The 21,646-nt window shown below is 22.2% G+C and overlaps 7 protein-coding genes across 7 annotated transcripts; 2 read left to right on the forward strand and 5 right to left on the reverse strand. All coding sequences in view use genetic code 6, as the record gives it.

Annotated features, from left to right (window-relative positions):
- Window positions 1-356: 356 nt before the first annotated feature.
- Window positions 357-1,341, forward strand: TTHERM_000289339 (hypothetical protein; the record flags this gene model as incomplete). Its single annotated transcript, XM_012798262.1, has 3 exons — window positions 357-660; window positions 722-834; window positions 1,192-1,341. 3 exons carry the CDS (start codon window positions 357-359, stop codon window positions 1,339-1,341), a joined length of 567 nt encoding a protein of 188 aa, XP_012653716.1.
- An 849-nt stretch (window positions 1,342-2,190) lies between these two features.
- TTHERM_00289340 (hypothetical protein) lies at window positions 2,191-4,208 on the forward strand (the record flags this gene model as incomplete). Its single annotated transcript, XM_001018651.2, has 3 exons — window positions 2,191-2,347; window positions 2,464-3,722; window positions 3,855-4,208. The coding sequence occupies 3 exons, from the start codon at window positions 2,191-2,193 to the stop codon at window positions 4,206-4,208; spliced, it is 1,770 nt and encodes a 589-aa protein (XP_001018651.2).
- Window positions 4,209-5,272: 1,064 nt separating this feature from the next.
- TTHERM_00289350 (transmembrane protein, putative) lies at window positions 5,273-5,989 on the reverse strand (the record flags this gene model as incomplete). Its single annotated transcript, XM_001018652.1, has 1 exon — window positions 5,273-5,989. One exon carries the CDS (start codon window positions 5,987-5,989, stop codon window positions 5,273-5,275), a length of 717 nt encoding a protein of 238 aa, XP_001018652.1.
- Window positions 5,990-8,045: 2,056 nt separating this feature from the next.
- Window positions 8,046-9,923, reverse strand: TTHERM_00289360 (hypothetical protein; the record flags this gene model as incomplete). Its single annotated transcript, XM_001018653.3, has 1 exon — window positions 8,046-9,923. One exon carries the CDS (start codon window positions 9,921-9,923, stop codon window positions 8,046-8,048), a length of 1,878 nt encoding a protein of 625 aa, XP_001018653.1.
- Window positions 9,924-11,393: 1,470 nt separating this feature from the next.
- On the reverse strand, window positions 11,394-12,242 carry TTHERM_000289379 (hypothetical protein; the record flags this gene model as incomplete). Its single annotated transcript, XM_012798263.1, has 1 exon — window positions 11,394-12,242. The coding sequence occupies one exon, from the start codon at window positions 12,240-12,242 to the stop codon at window positions 11,394-11,396; it is 849 nt and encodes a 282-aa protein (XP_012653717.1).
- A 2,706-nt stretch (window positions 12,243-14,948) lies between these two features.
- TTHERM_00289380 (hypothetical protein) lies at window positions 14,949-16,439 on the reverse strand (the record flags this gene model as incomplete). The annotated part of the gene is made up of 4 exons (XM_001018655.3): window positions 14,949-15,083; window positions 15,617-15,715; window positions 15,820-15,914; window positions 16,229-16,439. 4 exons carry the CDS (start codon window positions 16,437-16,439, stop codon window positions 14,949-14,951), a joined length of 540 nt encoding a protein of 179 aa, XP_001018655.2.
- A 1,077-nt stretch (window positions 16,440-17,516) lies between these two features.
- On the reverse strand, window positions 17,517-20,975 carry TTHERM_00289390 (protein phosphatase 2c; the record flags this gene model as incomplete). Its single annotated transcript, XM_001018656.2, has 7 exons — window positions 17,517-18,332; window positions 18,394-18,486; window positions 18,545-18,630; window positions 18,678-19,130; window positions 19,219-20,069; window positions 20,175-20,610; window positions 20,678-20,975. The coding sequence occupies 7 exons, from the start codon at window positions 20,973-20,975 to the stop codon at window positions 17,517-17,519; spliced, it is 3,033 nt and encodes a 1,010-aa protein (XP_001018656.2).
- Window positions 20,976-21,646: the final 671 nt, after the last annotated feature.

The raw sequence follows: 21,646 nt of genomic DNA on the forward strand, positions 1-21,646 counted from the left end.
TAAATAATGTTGAAGATTATATTGGTGGGGTTTATTATATATTATTAGACACATGAAAGATAGATCAAAATTATTTTCTGTTAATTTCTATTATTTAATAAATTACATCCTAAAAATAAATAGCTGATCATAATATTTTATAAAAATGCTAATTGGTGTATTTCTATTTAAAATTTCATTTCATGTTTGTTGCATTGTTAAATAATCTGAGAGAGTTAGCAAAATCTCTTCATTTTTATTTATTTAATAAATTTGTTCTTTATTTTTATTTAATATTTCTTAGTATTCCTTATAGATTTAATACATATTAAAAATTTTGGTTGATTTCACTTTTTTCATAAAGCTTATAAAAAAACATGGATATTAACGAGTTAACAAAGCAAGTTAGTTAGAACCTGAAGGAAAATATATCTTTGCGTAAAGAAATAAAGGAAGGTTTCAATTCATGGAAAAAGAAGCTTTTTGGATCTAAAAATGAAGATTCTGGTTCAAATGAAAATAATTAAATAGCGCAAAATGAAATTGAACCTTAAAAATAATTTTAAATAACAGAACTGCAAAAGAATTTAGATGTAAGTAATTTAACTAAGCAGCAATTAGAGTCAATAGAGAAGTTAAATGAAGTTTTGCAACAATCCATATAAAATAAGATAAATATCAGTAAAAATATAAACTTTTTTGGATATTAAAAAGTAATTGTTTGAACGTTTATAAAAATAAGGTTTTAAGACTCTTTAGAAATGGTATTTAGTTTTGATGAATGAGCCATCCCTCGGAATGTATTACATTTAAGAACATAATATGAACGTTGTTGAAAATAATGTAGAAGATAAGGTAAATATTTTGGTATATTTGTTAATCAAGCATTGATAAAACAGTTTTTCGAATCTCATTCAGTTTTAATGGTGAGATCAGTGCATTTTATAAAAATAAAAGATTGAATTAATTTAGAATATCGTTTATATAAATTCTTCTACTAATTAGAATAGAAAACTCTATTTTGTTTTAAAATTTGGTATTTCCTTTTTGGTTTTAAAACAACACAGTTTGTACTTTACAAATAATTTTAAGTTCCCATTTTCAAAAAAGTATCAAGATATTGAATTTATTCTTATTTAATTTAAGCACTTAAATATATAGTAATAAATTGTTATCAACCACCAATAAATACATATTTAATTTTAAAAATAGAAAGAACTTAAAAAATTAAATAGAAAGCTATAATACACAACAGAATAACTTTATAATACAAAAAAAGAATTAAAGGACATATCTAAACTAAATGGTGAATGGTCTAATAACATGTCTGAATATATCAATAGGTTAGGAAAAGCTCTATGAATTAAAGCAATTGTGTATTTTCAATGTATATTCTATCTAAAATTTAAAACACTGTTTAAAAATACTTAAGCTCAATTAAATCTAATTTTAACATTTTGAGTTTTTATTAAAAAAAGTATTTCTTTTCAAAAGATTTAATCTTATTTTAAAAAAATAATTTAAAAATAAAATTTTCTTCATTATTTTATAATTGATTTTTAAATTTAATTTGGAGATAATCGAGTAAAAATTTATAATTGTTTTTTTGGCTAATAAAATTTATTTTTACTTGTTTAAACAATAAAAATATAATTAAGCTACTTTAATTTTCTATTTAATTGATTTATTTAAAGGTAATTTTATTGAAATTTTTCTAAAACAGAAATATTTTAGATTGAGTTTTGAAATAAATTTTGTGTTACATTAAGAGATTATATGTATTTATGAATTTCTTCTGCTTTAAGATGTACAAAATTTATTTTTTCTAAGTTAATATCTGGAATTGTTAAGATTATAGTTTATCTTTTTGCATTGTTTTTCAATTTAAAAAAAAATAATTAGTACTTGATTGATTAATTGAAATTTAATTGATTTTTATTTTTATTAAAAACTATTTTTCAAGATAGTAATTTAAACTGCTAAATTCTTTGTGTAAAATGTTATTTTAATGAAGCTATTAGATAAACCAAAATAACATTTTGGTTTTTATTTATTTATTGATTGATTAGTTAATAATATTTGAAACACTAGTTTTTGTTTGAATTTAATTATAAAATTTTTGCTTACAATTTGATAAATTTTTTTTAAGTTTTCTATCAATTAAAATAAATTATCTGAGTAATTCAAAAGCAAATATCTATTTTTATCTAAATGCAAGTAGAAGATAACTAAATAAGAAGACCATTGAATTTTAGGTAGTAAAGACCTAAGACAGCTATTTTAATGAAATAATTTAGGGTAGCTGGTTATCGCCCTAAAACTCCTCTTATTTGTTGTTAGATTTCAAGAGCTGATTGCACATGCTGCAGTAATTATTTATAATCAATACTAAATTCAGATTGATATTTTACAATTCTTTAATAACTGGCTTAAAAAAAAATAGTTGAAAGATAAATATTGCAATAAATATTTTAAAATAATTAGATTAACTAGTATATTCTAATTCAATCATGTGTCTAGATGATGCTTAGCTCAAATAAGATGCTTAAAAATCTTCATATTATTAAACTGGTAAAAAACTATCTGCTTAAAAGGAGGATTTAAAAAGAGTTATAAGAAGCGGAAGTAAAAATAGACTTCACAGAGAGTTGATGTCATAGTAAGGTAAAAGACTAGATCCATATGAATTTATCAATTAAAAATATGAAGAGATAATGCAGGAATACGAGGAAGAAAAGAAGACACCTGAATAAGATAACAAATTGCAAGCCTTTTTGGAATTCGATTTATTGAAAGATTAAACTAATTTTCCTAATACTTTCTAACTAACTTAAAATCAAGAATACAATAAATCAAGGCCGCAGAGTTAAAGAAATAATAAAAATGAATTTTATTACTAATTTGCAAATTAAAATAAAAAGCAAAAATAGAACCAGTAGGAAATGTCTTCTGTAATTATTTCGAAAGTAGTTGATGTTAAGAAGTTGGAAGATAACATGTATTATAGTCCCAGAGATAAAGCAATAAAATAGATATTAAGTAATGCTAAATCCAAATAAGGAATACAAGAAACATAAGAAGTTTTTAGCTATTATGCAAATAACTACTTTTTAATAAACTAAAAAATAGAAAAAAATCGTCCTTAGCCAAAAAACTAAGAGGCAAGTTCTAGTTCAATTTAAAAATTAAATACTTAAAATGACAGCCAATTAAATTAATTGCCTATTTTAATGGAATTAGAAAATTAGGATTATGATTAAACTAAAAAGAAACAAACTATACTAGGAAGTTTAATTAATAAAAATAAAACTCAATAAATTACCTAAGAACCTAGAGTAGAAAATCCATAAAAGGTGTTTTCATTAATACCTAATCTATCCCCGAAATCTTCATTCTAAAATTAAGAAAATGCTTACGAAAAGCGTGCTAATATTAAGTAAAAGTAGCCAAACTATTTTATGTAGCATATGAAGCAAATAAAAAGAGATTAAAATATGGATACTAAAAAGCAAGTGAATTCAATTTAGAGAAAGAATTCTATCTCAACTCCTTAAAAATAACAAAGTATTTCACATAGAAGCTAATAATAATTATCAACAACTAATAAAGAAACAAGCAGGGGTAATATATTACTCACAACAAATGAAACTCTTAAAACAGAAGAGGACTATTTGACAACACCATCAAAATAAAATAAAAGACAGTATCTAAACGATTTTATCAGATCTCCTTATTCTACAGAAGTAATTTTAATTAAATATCTGAATTATCATATTAAATTTTCATGAAACTTTTTAACTAAAATCCTATTTCTTGAAAAATCTTTACAAATGAAAAGTTATAATTTTGAGTATTATTTTTCATTTTAAAAATAGTTTCCTTTAAAAGCTGTAGATAACAATCTCATGTTCAATCAGCATTCACCCTCAATAGATTATCTACAGCAGAGTTACTTAAAAAAAGCAATATCTAGCTATAGAGATTTTAATTCTTAAAAAACATGGAGAATTTCTACACAATATGATGAATAAAATGAAAGGGCAAACCCTTAAATGATACAATAGCAGTAATTAAAACAATAATAGGAAATTGTTAAATGGAATAGAATGCTAAAAAAAGTTAGTGTAAATGGTTTAATGCAATCATCTAACTTACTTAAAAAAGGAAATTAATAAAGCAACTAAGGAAGCTTGACTTCAAGAGAATAAAAAAGAGTTTCGTTTAAATGAAAGAATATTAAAAAACTAAAATTGTGAAAAATAAATTTAAAATATTATTTATATTAGAAAAAGAAAGAAGTAAATTTATGAATGAATAAATAAATGCAAAAATAAAAAATGGATGAATTAAAATTTTATATGAAATTTAATTACAAAAAATAAACAATTTATAAACAAATATATTTAATAAAAATATGGAGAGGATATAGAATATGAAATAGTACAAATTAGATTTAAAAAAATATTTGTAAATGGATTGAATAAGTTAATCAATTTATCATTGATTGATTATTGATTGCTTGCTTTCATCAGACGATTAAACATAAGACAAAAGTTTAGAATAATAATTCACTTAGTTGTCTTAGGATACTTTTACGGAGCTGAAAATAGCAGCTTCTTTCTCTTAATTTAGATAATCCAATAGTAGATTATCTACTAGAAAAACTGTATATAATTATAATTATTATTCTATTATCATGTCTGTCTTATGTTTTTCTATCCAAATCAATTTTTGCGTCTTATAACAACTAAAATGAAATGCTTGGTTACATTAATTTTTTATTAAAATAAATTTATAATTATTTAGCATTATTGAATCCATTTGTATGTATTTTGAATTAAAAATATAATTTTGATGGTTAATAGTGATTCACCTAAATACTTTCGATTTTTTATTAATTATCAATTACTACTAGTTTTCATTCCTCATATAACCATTAGTTCTTTTTATTAAATTTTAATATTACTTCCACTTTCATTCAGCTTGCTCCTAATATCTTAGTATAGTTTACAGAATAAGTTAGAATAGATAAACTAAATTTTCCTTTATTTTTAATAAAGAAAAATTTCAAATGTACTGACTAATTGACTGACTTGGGGGCTGATCATTATTATATTAATTGAAAGAGGAAGGTAAAGCAAGAAAGTAAATTAATAAATTAAAGGCTTTTTTCATTCAAACATAGAAGGGAATACAAAAGAAGAATAGTAGTAGTGATTGATATTGTAATTATATCAAGAAGCAGTTTAAGTATTTTAGACTTCACTATTTAATTGTAATAAAGGTGTATTAATCAATAAAAATTGTGATATTTTTCGGAGCTGTAGACACCGCCCATTTCAGTTCCGCTCTAAATGCAATAGTCTTCCATCAAGAGGTCGTTTTCTGGTCTAGGGAAAAGGAAATTTGGGCAGAAATTGGGAGGTGAGAAGGGAGGAATTTTATATTTTCTTAAACTATATCTGTAGAAACCAACAAAGAAAAAGAGGACACTAGCAGCAAGAACGAGGATGAATCCAAAAGAGAGGCCAAAATAGCTGGTTTCCTTGTTATCAGGAGTAGGAGAAATAACTTTTTCATCTTCTTTTTTTTCTTCTTCAGTTTCTTATTTGGTTTCTTTATTTTCTTCTTAAGGAATAACTTTAGGATCTTCTTAAGGAATAACCTTAGTATCTTCTTCCTTCTTTTCTTCTTTAACAGCTTCTTTGTTTTATTCATCAACCTTTTCTTCCTTAACTGGTTCTTTATTTTAATCACCATTATTTTGTTCTTGAGTTTCGCTTGCATTATTTTATTCTTTAACCTAATCTTTAGCATCAGTAGAATTTGCTTCTTTAGTTTATTATTAAGTATTATCAGGAACAACAGGAGTGACTTCTTCTTTAATTTCTTCCTTTTAAGGAGCAATTTCAGTTTTTTAATTAACTTCAGTGTCTTCTAAGAACCTAGTTGCATTAACGTTGGCTATGCAAAGCATGACCAACAAACTAACTAATAAAAGTTTATTCATTTTGTCTTATGATTTTTCAAAGAGATTTTCAATTTTATTTTTTATTTAATTAATTAATTATTTATTTATTTTAGCTAATCCTGATATTTAACAATTAACTTTGATTAATTTTCTTAATAGAAAATTTATAAAAATTCACACTTTCATATAAAAAAATAAATACTCTATTTTCCATACTACTTCACATCATTTTTGATTGATATGCTAGCTTGCACCTTTATTTTCAATCAATAGTTAATTCATTTTTTCTCAAAGAGCATACATACATATGCATAAATAAATAAATACATACTATCTATATTTTTGATTTATCTTTATTTTAGTGATATCTAACTTTAAATTTTTCTAATTTTTTCTTTGAATGTATGTACTTACAAGATAATAACCTCAATTTAAGTTAAAATAAAATAAATTGAAAGAAAAAGATAAAAGTAAGTAATACTTCATATAAGATAGTTCTATCACTCACAATCTAATTAAAATCTATATCTCTTAGTCAATCTCTAGTTTTCACTTAGCCCTTAACAATTAATATCTATTAAATACCTATTAACTATAATTTAATAAATCTATTTCATTATTTTCTCTTTAAATCTATATTTATTTTCAAGCTCTATTTTACAATAGACAATTTCTTCATATTATCTTCAATACTTTCGCCTTAAAATAAGATCATTCCTTCAAATTTTTTTTTAATTCAGTTTCAGATGACTGTTTCTGTAAATATTTTTAACTTTTTTATTTTTCAAAAATTCTTCCTTACTCCTTTTTTTACTTTTTATTTTAATAGATAGATAAATTTGAATGTTTCTATTTGGTATTGGTTTTGGATAAATAAACAATAATTTTTATATCATTCATAATGACAAACAATTTAAATATTATTTTCTATTAATTTTTTAAACTAAAAAAATACATTTTCTATTATTTCAGTAATTCGAAGAATATATTTAATCTAAAATGAAGGTTTTGTGTAAATTCATAAATATTTTTATTTTAAGAATATTCTAAAGTGTATCCAGCTCTCAATATAATCATGCTAATTATGAAAAATTAAAAAAAAATAAATAAATTTTTAATATTACACAAATATCCAAATCTAAATAAATATACTTATCTTAATTATTAATAATTTATTTTTCATTTTTCTAAAGCTCTTAAAATTTATAAATCTTAGCTAAATAACTGAAGCAATTAGCTTTTAGTTAGATCTTTATTAGTCATTTAAATTAATTTAAGTAATTATAAAAATCATTATTTCTTTGTTAAGAAGTCACTAATCATTGATTTAATTTAAAAATCTTTGATTAAAGTAGAATTATATGATTGCTGCTATTAAAATTTGAATAATTTTTTAATCTCAAAATATAAAAGTTGAAATAATGTTTTTATATTATAATTTGTTATTTTATAAACGAAAATTTGTAATAGACAATTACAAAAATCGAGTATTTCAAATTATATAATATTGATTTTTATTAAACTTTTGATAAACATTCAATGTATAAATCAGGCTAACACATTTATTATTAAATCCTTTAATTCACTAAATTGATCAAAAATATTTCCCTTTATTAATTAGTACTTTTTTATGAAATAAGAAGAATAAAATTAAGTATATTAAATTCTTTAAAGTCTAAAATATAAACAACTTTATTTTCATTACTTAATTCTCTTGATCAATTTATTAGGATAGCAACTTTTAATTTAGGTTAATCTTTATATTCAAAAAAATGAAAAGTATTATTTTCTTTCAATAAAAATTTTTATTTTATTAAAGTATGATTATATGTATTAAAAAATTAATACAATTATTTATAATATCTTTGAAATATTCATTTGATGTCTATAGAGATACAAAGAGATTAATATCAAAGTTTACAAGTATAAAAAGTTTATAAAGGAATTACAAAATTAAGTTCATTTTATACACAATTAATATAAGGTAATGTAATTAATTATAACTATATTTTTATTATTTAACCATTTTAAGTTTTGAAACTTTTTGTGTAATTAAATTTATTTATTTATTATTCACTTACTCTCATTTAATTAATCAGTTTTTTGTTACATATTTTGGCATTTTCAGACATACATTTTGTTATTAGATTAGATTTTAGTCAGGATGAGGTCTTCTTGCATTTTTATTGAAAGTTATTTTTTATACACTAGGCTGAGTAGCTGAATCTTAGCTGTTTTAAGATTGAGAATTTAGTTATGATTTGACTGCATCATTAATATTTCCAATTATTGTTTGATCCAAATCTATGTTTGTCTTTTAGATAGTTTATTAGTAGTTAAGTTAGTTAGTTGATTAGGCATTGTTCTCTTATATTTAGTTTTTGATTAAGTTACATTCTGTTTAATTGTTTGCTTGTATTATATTTTTGTTTTTATTGTCACTGTTATTTTACTATATTGGTTGTAGATTAAAGAAATTTAGCTTTTATCTAGCTTGTGATAAGGATTGCAGACGAAAATCAGCTGTGAATCTTTTCTTTTTATCTGGACTGCTTTCTATTGTTAATTTAGAATCACTATTTGGGTGACTATGTCTTTCTTTACTGCAAGAAGTGCATTTATCTTTGATTCTAGATTCACTTAATTTATATCCACTACTATTGCTAGAATTAAAAATTTTAGTATTAATAGGAGAATTTACATTTTTAGGGTTTTCTTAGTTAAATAAGAAATTTTATTGGCTTTTTTGTGGGCTTTCATAAGAGAAAAGACTTGAGTTAATTTAAGATTGTTCTTTAATTAGCTTTTTGTTACTCAAAGAATTTTTATAATCAGAGTTTGATGTTCTAATTCTACCGCGAAGTAGGCTGCTATTTTATGAGAATGCAGAACAGTTTGAGTTAGTTAAATTAGAATTAGTCTGTTTTTATTTAGCAAAAGAAAATATATCTTCATGTATATAATCACCATTTAATTTTTAGTTTTTTTTAAGACCACTATTCTAGCTATTCTGCTGGTTGCTTAATTATTTTATCTAGTTTATTTAATCTTATGTGTACAATATAGTTTTCATCTCTTCTAAATTCTAATTATTTGGTTGGTCGACAGAGACTATCATATCTCTTTCTGGTGAATCGCTATTTATTTCCCTCTTTGATCCGAATGAGAATTTCAAGTGATGATCATTTTTTTAGATAAAGTTATTTTAGCTATTCAATTTTTGTTTATCAATAAAGACTGTATTTTATTTTTGCTACTGGTCATCATCATCAGCTTTATATTTCTATTAAAATTAGCTGTATAATCTTGTGCTCATTTGATTGATATCTTGTTCAGTCATTTTATTATTTCTCTCATTTTTATTTTATTTTTCATCAGAAAAAATATTTTACTAAGGGCTTAGTCCAGCTAAGTCAGTATAAAATTTTAATTTGTCCTTTACTTTTACAGTATTTAAGATTTCACTTTTATCAGTAAAATGAGGATTTGGAATATTTTAAAATGAATTAGAATTAGTAGAGCTGTTATTTTCTATAGGAAAATTATGAGTGTCCCTTTGAGTATCAGCATTCATAAGTCTCAATTTTTCATTTAAATTCTGAATTTCTTGCTCTTTTTCTGCTAGCTTTTCTTAAAGTTTATCAACCAGTTCTATCTTGCTAAAGAAGTATTCATTAATCTTGCTCTCAAATTCTTTTTTCCTTTTACTGATAATATTTCTTCCATCAGATATTATTTGCACAACTTGAATTTAATTTAAGATAAATGCTATTTTTATTTTTCCTTTACAAGATTTACAGCAAAAGTTTTTCTTACTTTGTAACGATCTAAAGCATGTTTCATGGATCATATGTCCACACTCATTCATAACAATACATTCTTTTACAGCCTAAAGAGTTTGATGGCACTCCTAACATACCTCTTATTTATTACAAAGCCTATCTATTAAGGCATATCCTTGGTTTAATATCATCTGCTTTATTATTTGTTTAGCTATTGCTTCTATTAGTTATTTGTAATAAGAGCCTATAAAAAGTATATATTACCCTTTTTGAGCTTTTAAGAGTAACTCTTTAAGATTTTATGAAAATAAAGAAATTAAGATTGTTTCCAAAATCTTACTTAACCTTCTGATAAATTTGTTTATACAGATTAAGCCGCTAGAAAAATTTTTGGCTGTATTTCAGAGTTTTTTGAAAAAACAAGAAAGTTTAAAAGATTTTGTGTTGTGTGAGTGATAAAATTTTTATGAATTTTTCACAAAATTTTATTAATCAGTTTTCAAATTTAATTTGCAAACACAACGAATCTAATTATTTTCCGCTAAGATTTCTAAGACATTCGCAAACACACACTCGCACATACACATTTTCTTATCGATAGATTTAGTGCATTTTTAATTAATTTAATAAACGAATCTAATAAGAAAAATATTATAAAATATTAAAAATATATTGTTAAATTTTTATTTTTAAATAATTTCTATTTTATTATTTAAATCTAATAAATTTTCACATTGAACTAAACAAATATTTAACAATTTTTTTTTTTTAAATTTTAAATTGAATATTTTATTAAATTAATTAAATAATGGTTTTAAAATAAAATAATTTCAAATAACTTACTATTCAAAATTAAAAAATAATTTTTTATAAAAATAAAATACTAAAATTAATTTATTTAAAATGCTTCAAAAATTAAAATAAATTAAAATTAAAAATTAAATATAAAATAAAATTTATTTTTTGAATTATATACAAATTTTAATTTATAACTTAAAAAAAGATTTGATAAATCGATAAAAAAATAATATTTTTATAAAATTAAAATTTTAACCAACAATCCTTCATGTTAAATAACTGGTAGCAATTGTATGTATTTTTTAATATGCTAGATAAATTTAAAATAAATTTCAAACTAATCTCACAACCCCTTAATTTTAATAATTTTATCAAAGAAAGCCCTTTAAATATTAAGATTTCTAAGAAATGAGAAAATGCACTCACAATCATCTCAATATAAATTTAGGGCGTTTTTCACTAAATTAGTAAATTAAATGAAAAAAATATTTTAAAATTATTCTAATTAAAATTAAATGAAAAATAAAATATATTTTATTGAGTTATTAACTGTACAAATTTATTATTAAAAAGAAGTTAAAATAAATCTATAAAAAATTAATTATTTATGAATATTAAATCAAAATGATGAAACCTATAAATCTTAATTTAAAGAAAGAAAATCCTTTAAATAATAAAAATATACAAATATAGCTAATTGTTTAAGCAAATTAAAATAGATTGTAGAATAGAAAAAAAAAAGTTAATGGAATGATAATATTCTAAGTTAAAAAATATTTAAATTAATTATAAATAAATAGATTTATGTATTTATTCATGCATTTAATTATAGTTTTAAGCTCGATTAAGTATTTTTTTTATAATCAATTAAATGTAATTATTTTATATAAAAATTATAAAATATAATTGATACTGTCTCTAATTAAATCAAATTTAATTATTTACTAAATTAATATTTATTACTGATTAAGAGAATAAATACGAAAGGCTTTATAATATTGTTAAATGGAAGAGTAAGAATACCCATAGTTGAAACCTGAGGATATAGATTAGTTTATTTTTAGAGTTTTAAATAAATAGCTTGATAGCTTTTAGTATCTAAAAATGCTTGAAGGCTTTATTTATTAATTTGATAGTGAGATGAGGCCACCTCTTGATTACATTGCTGAAAAAGACTTTGAATTTGTTCTGCTTCTATAAAATTAGCTATCAATAATTGAAATTTTAACAGAATATAAAATCCTTATAGTGAATGTTCTCTGCAATATTTTTTCATTAAGTCCTTTTGCAGCAGAGTTTTTTTGCTAAAATGGAGGAATTTCCCAATTAAATTAATTATGCGAAAAATTATTGCAAACAGATTTTGACAAAGCAAATTTTCGTCGCTTAAGTGATATAGTTTTAGCTTGTATTGGGATATGTCTAGAATATTAGCCTGAAATGAGTTTAATTTCATTTTAGAGCAACAGTTGGATATTTTAACTTTTTAATATTTACTAAAAACCAGCTTAATACAGAAGTTTAGCTAACTATATATCTCTTCTTATTTCAAATTCTCCTTAGGATTAAAGTAGAGTAATCACACCCTAAATTAGTTAAATATTTGTTAATTTACTAAACTTTTATGATCCTATAATATACGCCTTTATTCTAAAAACACTTAAAAACATCAAAGATAAAGAAACACTATTGTTTTTGGTAAAGCAAAACATTATTTTGATTCTCTCTAATTATCTTATATCTATCTAAACGTAAAGACCTAGAGACCGTTCTCTTATTTTATAATTTCTTTTTGTTCTATCAACTCACTCAGAAATTCTCCCTTACTTTTCATAAGCATAGTTTTCAGCTGATAAAGTTATGAAACTCACTTTTTTTTTCCAATCAAGTAATGTAATCGTCCCCAGAAATTCAAGCAGCTCTCAAATAAATAAGAAAGATGATGACTCTAACAGTATTATTCTTTTACTAGGGATTGTTTAGAACCTTATAAAATAAGAGTTTAATTAAGAATTTTTTACTGTTTTGAATCAAATAACATAAATTTAATGTAGAAATTTTTCAGTTATTGAAAGTGTATTGAGCTTAATCAAAAGCCTACTTGAAGATAAAAGCTAGAGTAATGCTCTACTTATCTTTAATTTTTTAAAACAGATTCTTCTAAGCAATATCTAAACTAAAGTATATCTACAGAACAATGTAAAATTTAAATAAAATATTTTATCAATAATTTCCTCACTTGCAAACTATGATCCAAGTAATAATGAACTGTAAGTTTGGTATTAAGAAATATCGAGCATTTAGCAAGAATTTCCACCATAATCAGAAGATATGGAAAATGATGAAATTGATAATTTAGCAGATATACTAGCAAATATGGATTTAACAGAAAATGATTTTAATAAAACAAAAATGAAATGAATAAGTAATTACTTTGATAATCAAATAAACCTATTTTTATTCAATTGTAAAAAAATAATAAAAAGTGTTTCTTTTTTGTGTGAAAGTAGTAGTAATAAATAAACATATTTTATTTTTTAAACTTAGTGTTAAAGCATTAAAAAAAGTGTAAATTGGTAAATTGAGAAATATTTTATAATATAAAAGGAAGGAGGCAGTAAAAATGTTAAATTAATAAAAGAAAAGAAATCTAATATTAAAATAAGCAATTTAATACATTAAATTAAGAACCTAAACAAATTAAAAAAAAAGATGTTAATTCTCATTTATTCTTTTAACTAATAACATTAATAAGTTAATAAGATTACAGATAAAATATTAAGAATTTTGTTTATAAAATTTTCATATAAAATATTAAGAGATTTTATTTATTTAATATGCTTATTGTATAAAAAAGTTTGATAATTCGTTGTTATTTTGAATATTTATTTATTCTAGATTAAGATTTTATATAAAATAATATTAAAAGTGTATGAAATAAATTTAAATAATAAATTGTGAGCTTTGTTTGTTTTAGTTACTTTTATTTTAATTAATTTGTAATTTTTATTTTTAATTGGATAATAATTTTTTTTGTAATGTATTTCCTAATTTTTTAACACTTTAAGCAGGGGTATACACCAGTGCAGGGAAGTGATTTAATTCAAAAATTTACAAAAAAAAACTAAATTTACACACCGACAGATAAATAGACAAATTATATTTAAAATTAAATTAAAATAAATTTATTTTTTAATTATAAATTTTTTATAATTTATTTATTATGTTTATAAGGAAATTCTTAGAAAATAAAGAAGGTTTTTCTTTTCATATAGATTTGAATGAAATATGAACATAAACTTTCTTTTTGTGTTTCAATTTGAAAAATTTAATTAAATTTTATTAATTAAAAAAATATATAATTATTTTGCAAAAAAAAATAAAATACTCTGCTTAACTTAAAAGCAAATGTATATCAGATTTAAAAAAAAAAACATTTAGAACACCATTTAATGATTTTTTATATAATTATTTTAAAATCTTAAACAGAAATATTTTATTTAAGTTAAAATTTGTTTAACTATTACAATATATTTAGTAAAAATATTGATTATCTATTCAAATAAATAATTAATCTAATTATTTATAGATTTAGATATTTATTTATAATTCATATTTTACTTTATAAACAAATTGTTGAATTATATATTTTTAGTAATTAGTTTTATAGTTATAAAATTTTATTATAATTTCTTTATCAATTTTGGTCAAAATAGTCTAATTTTATATTTTTAAAAATTTAATAAAGATTATTTAAATAGATAGCTATTAAATCAAACAAATTATTAAAATTTAATTTGATTTTACTTCTTTACTTGAATAGATTTTATAGAAATTTTATTTAATAAAAAGAAAACTTCAATTTTAATTTGAAAATTTCAAAGATTTATCTATGTTTTTTGATTTTAGTTTATTTTTTATTAAAAATTGATAAACAAACAAAATACAATATTTATTTTTAGAATTCCATATAAAAATATTTTGAATATTGTAAGCATTAACTTTAAATAAATAATTTATAAATCATTTATAATAAGATTCTTGAACAAAAATCTATTTATTAATTATAGGTTTATGAATATTATTGAATTTGTTAAAAATAATTAGAGATATTTAGTTAAATGATATATCCTTTCTAGGAAAAGAATGATTGCATATGTAAAATGAACCAGATTAGAAACAAATACTTATGTATGGATACACACTTTAAAATAAGTTGAATTCTTAATAAGCAATTTTAGTTTAAAATAATAATTAATCTAACGAATCCAACATTCTGTTGTAATTCTTTTGAATGACTTAATTTTGCTATTATTAATTACAACAGATGATTAGAAATATAAACTAAATCTTATTTTTCAATGAAATATCCAGTTGTTTGTTTTGCTATTGGTTGATTTATGCGAAAAGATCATTTCTCAAAGACCAAGTTGTTAGAATTGAGGAACAGGTCTAGCATAAGGAGAACCAACGAAATGTTCGGGGAAAAACTTCTTTTGAATACCATAGGCGGCATTTAATTCGACACAGGTCTTGAAGTAGTATTAAGCATCCTATTTTGATATAAATTAATTAGTTAATTATTTATTTATTTCTTAAATTAATTTTATATTTTTTATGTTTTATTCGCAAATAATAAGCAAGCAATAGTTTATTTATTGGTAGGCATGCTAAATAAATATATTAATATCTCTTTCAAACTACAAAACAATATCTTTGCTTTTTATTATTTTTTGGTATTTCTACAGATATGAATTTATAACTTTCATTTAAAGACCCAAAATTTAGCTAATTCTATTATGTTTTTTTGTTTATATTAGAGGATTTAACAATAGTTATTCATGTATTTTGCATTTTGCCAAATCTTTTTTTATTCTAGATTAAATCTTTTGAATATTTAAGAATTGCAGGATTGATTTTTTCAAAGCTATTTATCTAATGTTGATAAGAATATTCACAAAATAAGTTATTTTAAGCTTGCATGCTTAAACTATTTGCTAATTTTCTAATTAATTTAAATGTAATGCTAATCTTGTTCTTGGTTATTGTTTAAAATCATTCATTTTTATTGTATGTAAATTATTACGAGGCATTCTGGTCTGTAGAAGTCCTTGAATAAGCCATATTAATTCATGCAATGAATAGTCATTCTTTCATATAAGTGACAAGCAATCAATTAGTGAGCCTATATTTTAAATAATAATAATTTTTAAAGAGACCAAAGTATTAACTTATATCATCTTCTATATATTTTGAGTTCTGATATTATGAAATTATGTTGATTTATACCTTGTATTCAACGAAATCGAACTTGAGTTCAGCCAATTTACCAAGGTGGTTAACAGGTAAAGTCTTAAGGTTAGCCTTGTTTCTGTATTAATATTCTATTAATTTAAAAAATGATTGATAAAACTCTTAATTTGAAATATCTATTTTTATTGGCTTTGAAATATATTTTTTTATTATATTATGCTAAAAACTATTTTAGATTTTCAACATGATTATCGATTAATTGATTGCTCATAATATCTGCAGCAAATTATCCAAAAATGATTTGATTTAGAGAAAAGTACTCAACTAAAATTATTCAACCAATTAAAACCTATTTATACGCTTTTTCCTTTTATTTACATGTCTGATAATTGCTGTATTTTTATTTGCCTATTTGGCGTTCAATAAATTAATTTTAATCTATTACCAGAAGCTTCCCAAGTTTCAGCAAAGATAGTCATTTCTTTTCTTTGATATAAATATTTCTTTCTTTTTTAATCTTTTTTTTATTAATAAATTTTCTCTTCTTCTTGTTTTTATTTATTTAATTAATTAATTTACTTTCTTTTTTCCTTTGATTCTTCCTCCTCTTCCCCTTCTTTTTCCTTTTTCCTTTTATTTTATATGAATCCTTCCATCTAATTTTATTAGTTTTTTATTAATTGATTGCATCTTTAAATAAAATACTAAACCCTATGTTTTCATTCAATATTTCTTATTTCTTTCATATTTTACAAGCAAATTTTAGCTCAATCTCTCTTTCATTCATTCATTTTATTAATTGATATTTATTTATTAATAATACAATTAATTGAATTTTGTTAACATATCAAATCAACTTGCATTATTTTAATGGATTTCAACTTAAAATCTTAAAATGCATCCTGATGATACAGTTTAAAAGATATAATTTGCTGCTGCAATATCATTCTTTATGAGATATAAATCAATTTGAAAAAAATAAAAAAATATCCTTAGACTCTCTTTATAATTTTGAATTTATTTATTATCAGATAAAATAAAAGATATTTTATTTTTTTTATTTTAAAACAATATATAACCAGAATAAATTTATTTATTCATTTTATTTATTTATTTATGCTTTATAAATATAATAATGAAAATATTAAAAATTAATAGAAATAAGCTAATGAATTATTTTATTAATTCAATTATTATCATTTTAAAACATTAAAACTAATACTTAAAATTAAACATAATTACTAAATGAATTTTAGATGAATGAATTAGATACTTAAAAGGTACTTACTTTTCTGTTTGTTTTTAAATTACTATTTTTTAATTTAATTTAAATTAACTTAAGATAAATATTTTTCATTGATTTTGCTTAATTTAATAAAAAAATAACAAATATATTGATTGATTGCATTTTGTTTTATGTTTTTATAATTTGGTGCTAAAAAGATTCAGACAAATCAGCAAACAAGCAAGAAGTATATAATTATATACAATAATGAAAGTTTTTATAATATTATCAATTAATTATTTAAAAAATAAATAAATAAATTAATTTAAATTTATGATTTATCTATTGGATCATAACGAATAAATTAATTTATTATATTTAAATTTTTCTTTTGAATTATTCAATTTATTATATTTTTAATTTATATTTATTTTTTAGTGTTTAGGTTATATTTTAAGCTAATAATATATAAGAATATTCTATTTTCAATTCATTTTATCAGATAGATTCAAAGATTCTTGAAAAAAGCTTCATCATCTTCGTCATCATTATCAAAATTATATTGCTAAATTTCTTGAGCCTTGAAAGGACTCTTTTCTTTTTTCTTTTACTTTTCTTTCAAGTCTTTGGATTCCTTTTCTTCTCTTTATCTATCCAGTTCAAAATCTTTGGAGTACTCACTATCAGCGCTTTCATCAACATCTGGTATCAAACTTTTACTATTTTCTTCTGTTTTTTTTCTATTATCTGGTTTCGAGTTATTGATTTATGATTTATTTTTTGTCATATTGCCTTTTTGCTGTTAAGTTTATAAATCCTACTTCTTTTCTTAGGCTTTACCCCCTACTAATTCATTTAAATTGTTGAATTCTTTCTACAATATATCGTTTACTTCTTTTTCTTCTTATTCAAATTTTTAAATTAAAGAGCCTCCTTAGATTTTAGAAACTTCATTATTTTTTTGCGATTAGCTCTGCTCTTTTCTTTTTTTCATATTTATAGTTACTTGGGTCTAGCTATTTACTGGACTTTATAGCTTTTATTACTATTAATTATTTTTAGAAAATCTACCTCCAGTGCTTTTATCTTCTGTTCCTTCTATATGACCATCATCTGTTTTTGAATGAGTCTTGTCTACTTCTTCGCTTGCTTTTTCATTTACTTCTAAAACACTCTCTTCTTCCTCTTTATCATCTTACTCAATTGTTTTTATAGGATTTTAACTCTATTCTTGGTCACTTTCTTTTGCCTGAGAATTCAGCTTTGGCTTGTTTTTATGCAGAAAAACGCATATTACTGTTATATCATCAACAACATCATCATGCTTTTTTCAAATTATATGAATTTTTATAAAAGCAATAAAAAATTTTAATAAAATAAATTACTTATTTCCAAAATTGAGTTGATTCCTTTACAAGCTTTTAGCAAGCCATATCAGGTTATTATCTTATATAGTATGGCATCACGTGCACCATTACCTATTTTATTATTTAAAATTTTATAAACAAAAAAAGTTAAGCTTTATTATTTAAATACCTGTCTGTTATTTAGAAATTCCCAAACACCATCAGATGCTATAACAATAAACCTGTCATCGTCTTCTATGTTGAAAAACTTTATTTCTATATAAATTATTTTATTATATGCCTGAAATATAAAAAAATTTTACCTGGTTCACAGATAACACCACACTAAGCAGCAATTAAATCACCGAAGCTTCTTGACATTGCCAAACCAGGAATATCATCATATTTCATCCAAACTCTAGCAGGGCCAACAGGATCACCATTGTAATCTCTATAAGAATCGACTCTTCCACCACAAGCTTCGATTCTTTTTTTCTCTTCAGGATCATCTGCTTTATGATCATTTGAGAGAGGTTCTGCATTCCAAAGAGCCTTTGTTTATTTACATAAAATAGCTCTAGAATCTCCTGTATTTGCACACCAAATTTTATCATCGATCATAAGTACACAAACAAAAGTACTTCCACTGAAAGTGCAATCGATTTTACTTTCTAGAAGCTTTTAAGAAAGCTGTAAAAAAGCTAGTTTTAAACAGCTTGAAATGTATTCTTAGTCTAAGCACATCAAATCCTTTGCTAGAAGTGCTTCTAAAATTTCTAATTTTAAACAAAGTAAATTATTAAAAATAAAAGGCTAATTTACTTCTAATATTAAATATAATGAATTGATAAATTTTTCTATTACTTGGAAATGTTTTTTTGATAAATTCAGAAACTTCATGCCCATTAACGCCATGTCCGTCACATACACTGAAGAGATAGCGATTAGACATTTTATTTAAATTAGGATGGATGATAAAATTATCTTAGTTTTTTTTTGGACCTTAATAATTACATCCTGCTTTACTCCTATGTGCATAGTGACTGACGTACAGAGGCCCATTTTTGGTTAACTTTTCATCTATTTCTTCCTTTGAATGACTGTTATTGCTTGAAGCGTTATGTTGATTTAAATTATTAGTGCTGTTGGTATTTTAGTATGTTTGCCTATCTAACAATCTTAATTGTTTTTACTAAAGTGATTGTATAGAATTCTTTTTCGGACCTAGCTTTGTTGAAAAAGCAGTTAATCCAAAAGATTATTAAATAGATGCAGATGTTGTTTAAGGAGTTATCTATAAAGATGGTGCAGATGCATTTGCCTTCAAACCTAAGACTCCTCCATTCTATTTTGGAGTGTTAGAACGAAGACTTTTGAAGTTGGTAGCAGCTTAACCTCCTCCGTATATTTTATTTAGCTCTTCGTCTTTTTTACTGGCTTCCTTTGTTTAATTTTGCTAAATTACATTTGAACCAGCGCTTTAAGGATTTTAATTTTCACTAGGTGGAGTTCCTGACTTTTAATCAAAAAAGTTTGTTATATCTTTGGAATTTTTATATTGTTTAAAACGATCTTTTATTCTTTCCAAATCAGGGTCTTTGTCATTTTTTTTTGAAGTATTTTTATCATCCTCCTACCCATTTTCATTGCTTCCCATGTGCGAGTCAACAAAATTGTTTAGTTTCTACTGATTTTTTTGATTCTTGTCCTTAGCTCTATAAATATAAACAAATTATTTTTGAATTAATAATCTTCAAACATAAAAATATTGACTAAAATAAAGGAATATAATTTTATTTTATTTTAATTTAAAGTCATACTTTCCACTTAATGGTGCAGCTGAAAGCTTAGGTAAACGGATATTTGCTAATTACTTTTTCATATCTAAATCATTGTCTTAAACTCGATTTAAAGTTGAGGAAGGATTAAACTATATATTTAGAACATTAGTGTTGCTATTTCCTAAACCAAATTAATTATTTTTTTCATTGTTGTTTTCATTTTCTGCGTTTTCATTGCTATCTCCTGTAATTTTATTTCCATTGCTACTCAATTAAAAGTTCTTAAAACTTTTAAGCTACCCAGATTACTATTTAACTTTTATTCCTTTTTACAGACTTTAGCTTTTCTACATTTTTGCGTTTTTATTTAACTATTATCCTTGCATTTGCTAACTTGCTGCCATAGTATTATTATTTATACTTATTGCATTCAATAAATTCTCTTAGCCCAAATGCTTTAATTGGCTTTAAGACACTTTTTATATATTAAAGGTTATTAAAATGCTTAAAAAAAATAATAAGTATAATAAAATGTAAATTACTTTTGTTGTCAATATGTGTGCTATTATTCTTGACTGAAAAGTTTCTAATAGTCTAAGCAGACTGAGGTTGCTGCATTAGGAATTTCTACTAAGAATTTTATGTCAACAAACCCAATCCATTTTAAGATTGACCATTGCTTTAATAAATGCCTTATTAAGAAGTAGATGGCTTTATTTAACTGATAATATTTGAACGGTAAATTTGGTTCAATTCTTTTTCTTTGTAATCATTTTAACTTATTTTCTTAGGTTATCCATCTTAAGATGGGCTTAAAGCTGCTAACCTCGAATTTCTCATTAGGAGCTCTTTTTAAATTGCTATACTTAATTATAACTTAATTTGAATTCTAATATTTCCTATTTACTTGTTATTTTTCTTTTCTAAAATGTTTGCAGCAAAATTTAATTAATGAATGATTATTGTTGATTGTTCCATTCAAAACATACAAAATTTTACAAAAAAAAAAAAAAACAGAGTTGCTCATAAATGAAATCTATATATAAATTAGAATCTAACATTATTAAACTTAGTTTTTAAATTAAAAAAATGCTAGCAATTAAGTTTTAAATGAAACTCAATCAAAAATCAAAAATGTTTAAAATTTTAAATATGCAAATATTGAAATGTTAAGAATAAATAATAAAATTAATTTAAAAGTTAAATTAATTATATTTATTTTACTATTTTTACTGTGAGCCAATCTATTCTTAAAATTATTTTAATAGTTATTTTATTATTAATTAAATAACAGTTTCATTTTTTATCATAATCATACAAAAAGTAGTCTTTAATTAAATTTAAAATGTTTTTCTGAAACAAAAATAACAAATAAATTAAAACAGATCTATTTTCATAAATATTTAATATTTTGAAATAATCCCTCTCAAAAATTTTTTAATTTTAAATAAGTAAAGGCAAAGTCATTAAATTGTAAATAATTTAATTAAATTATATTGATTTATATATTA

The sequence above is a fragment of the Tetrahymena thermophila genome, assembly GCF_000189635.1.
Source record: "Tetrahymena thermophila SB210 genomic scaffold scf_8254594, whole genome shotgun sequence".
NCBI lineage: Eukaryota > Ciliophora > Oligohymenophorea > Hymenostomatida > Tetrahymenidae > Tetrahymena > Tetrahymena thermophila.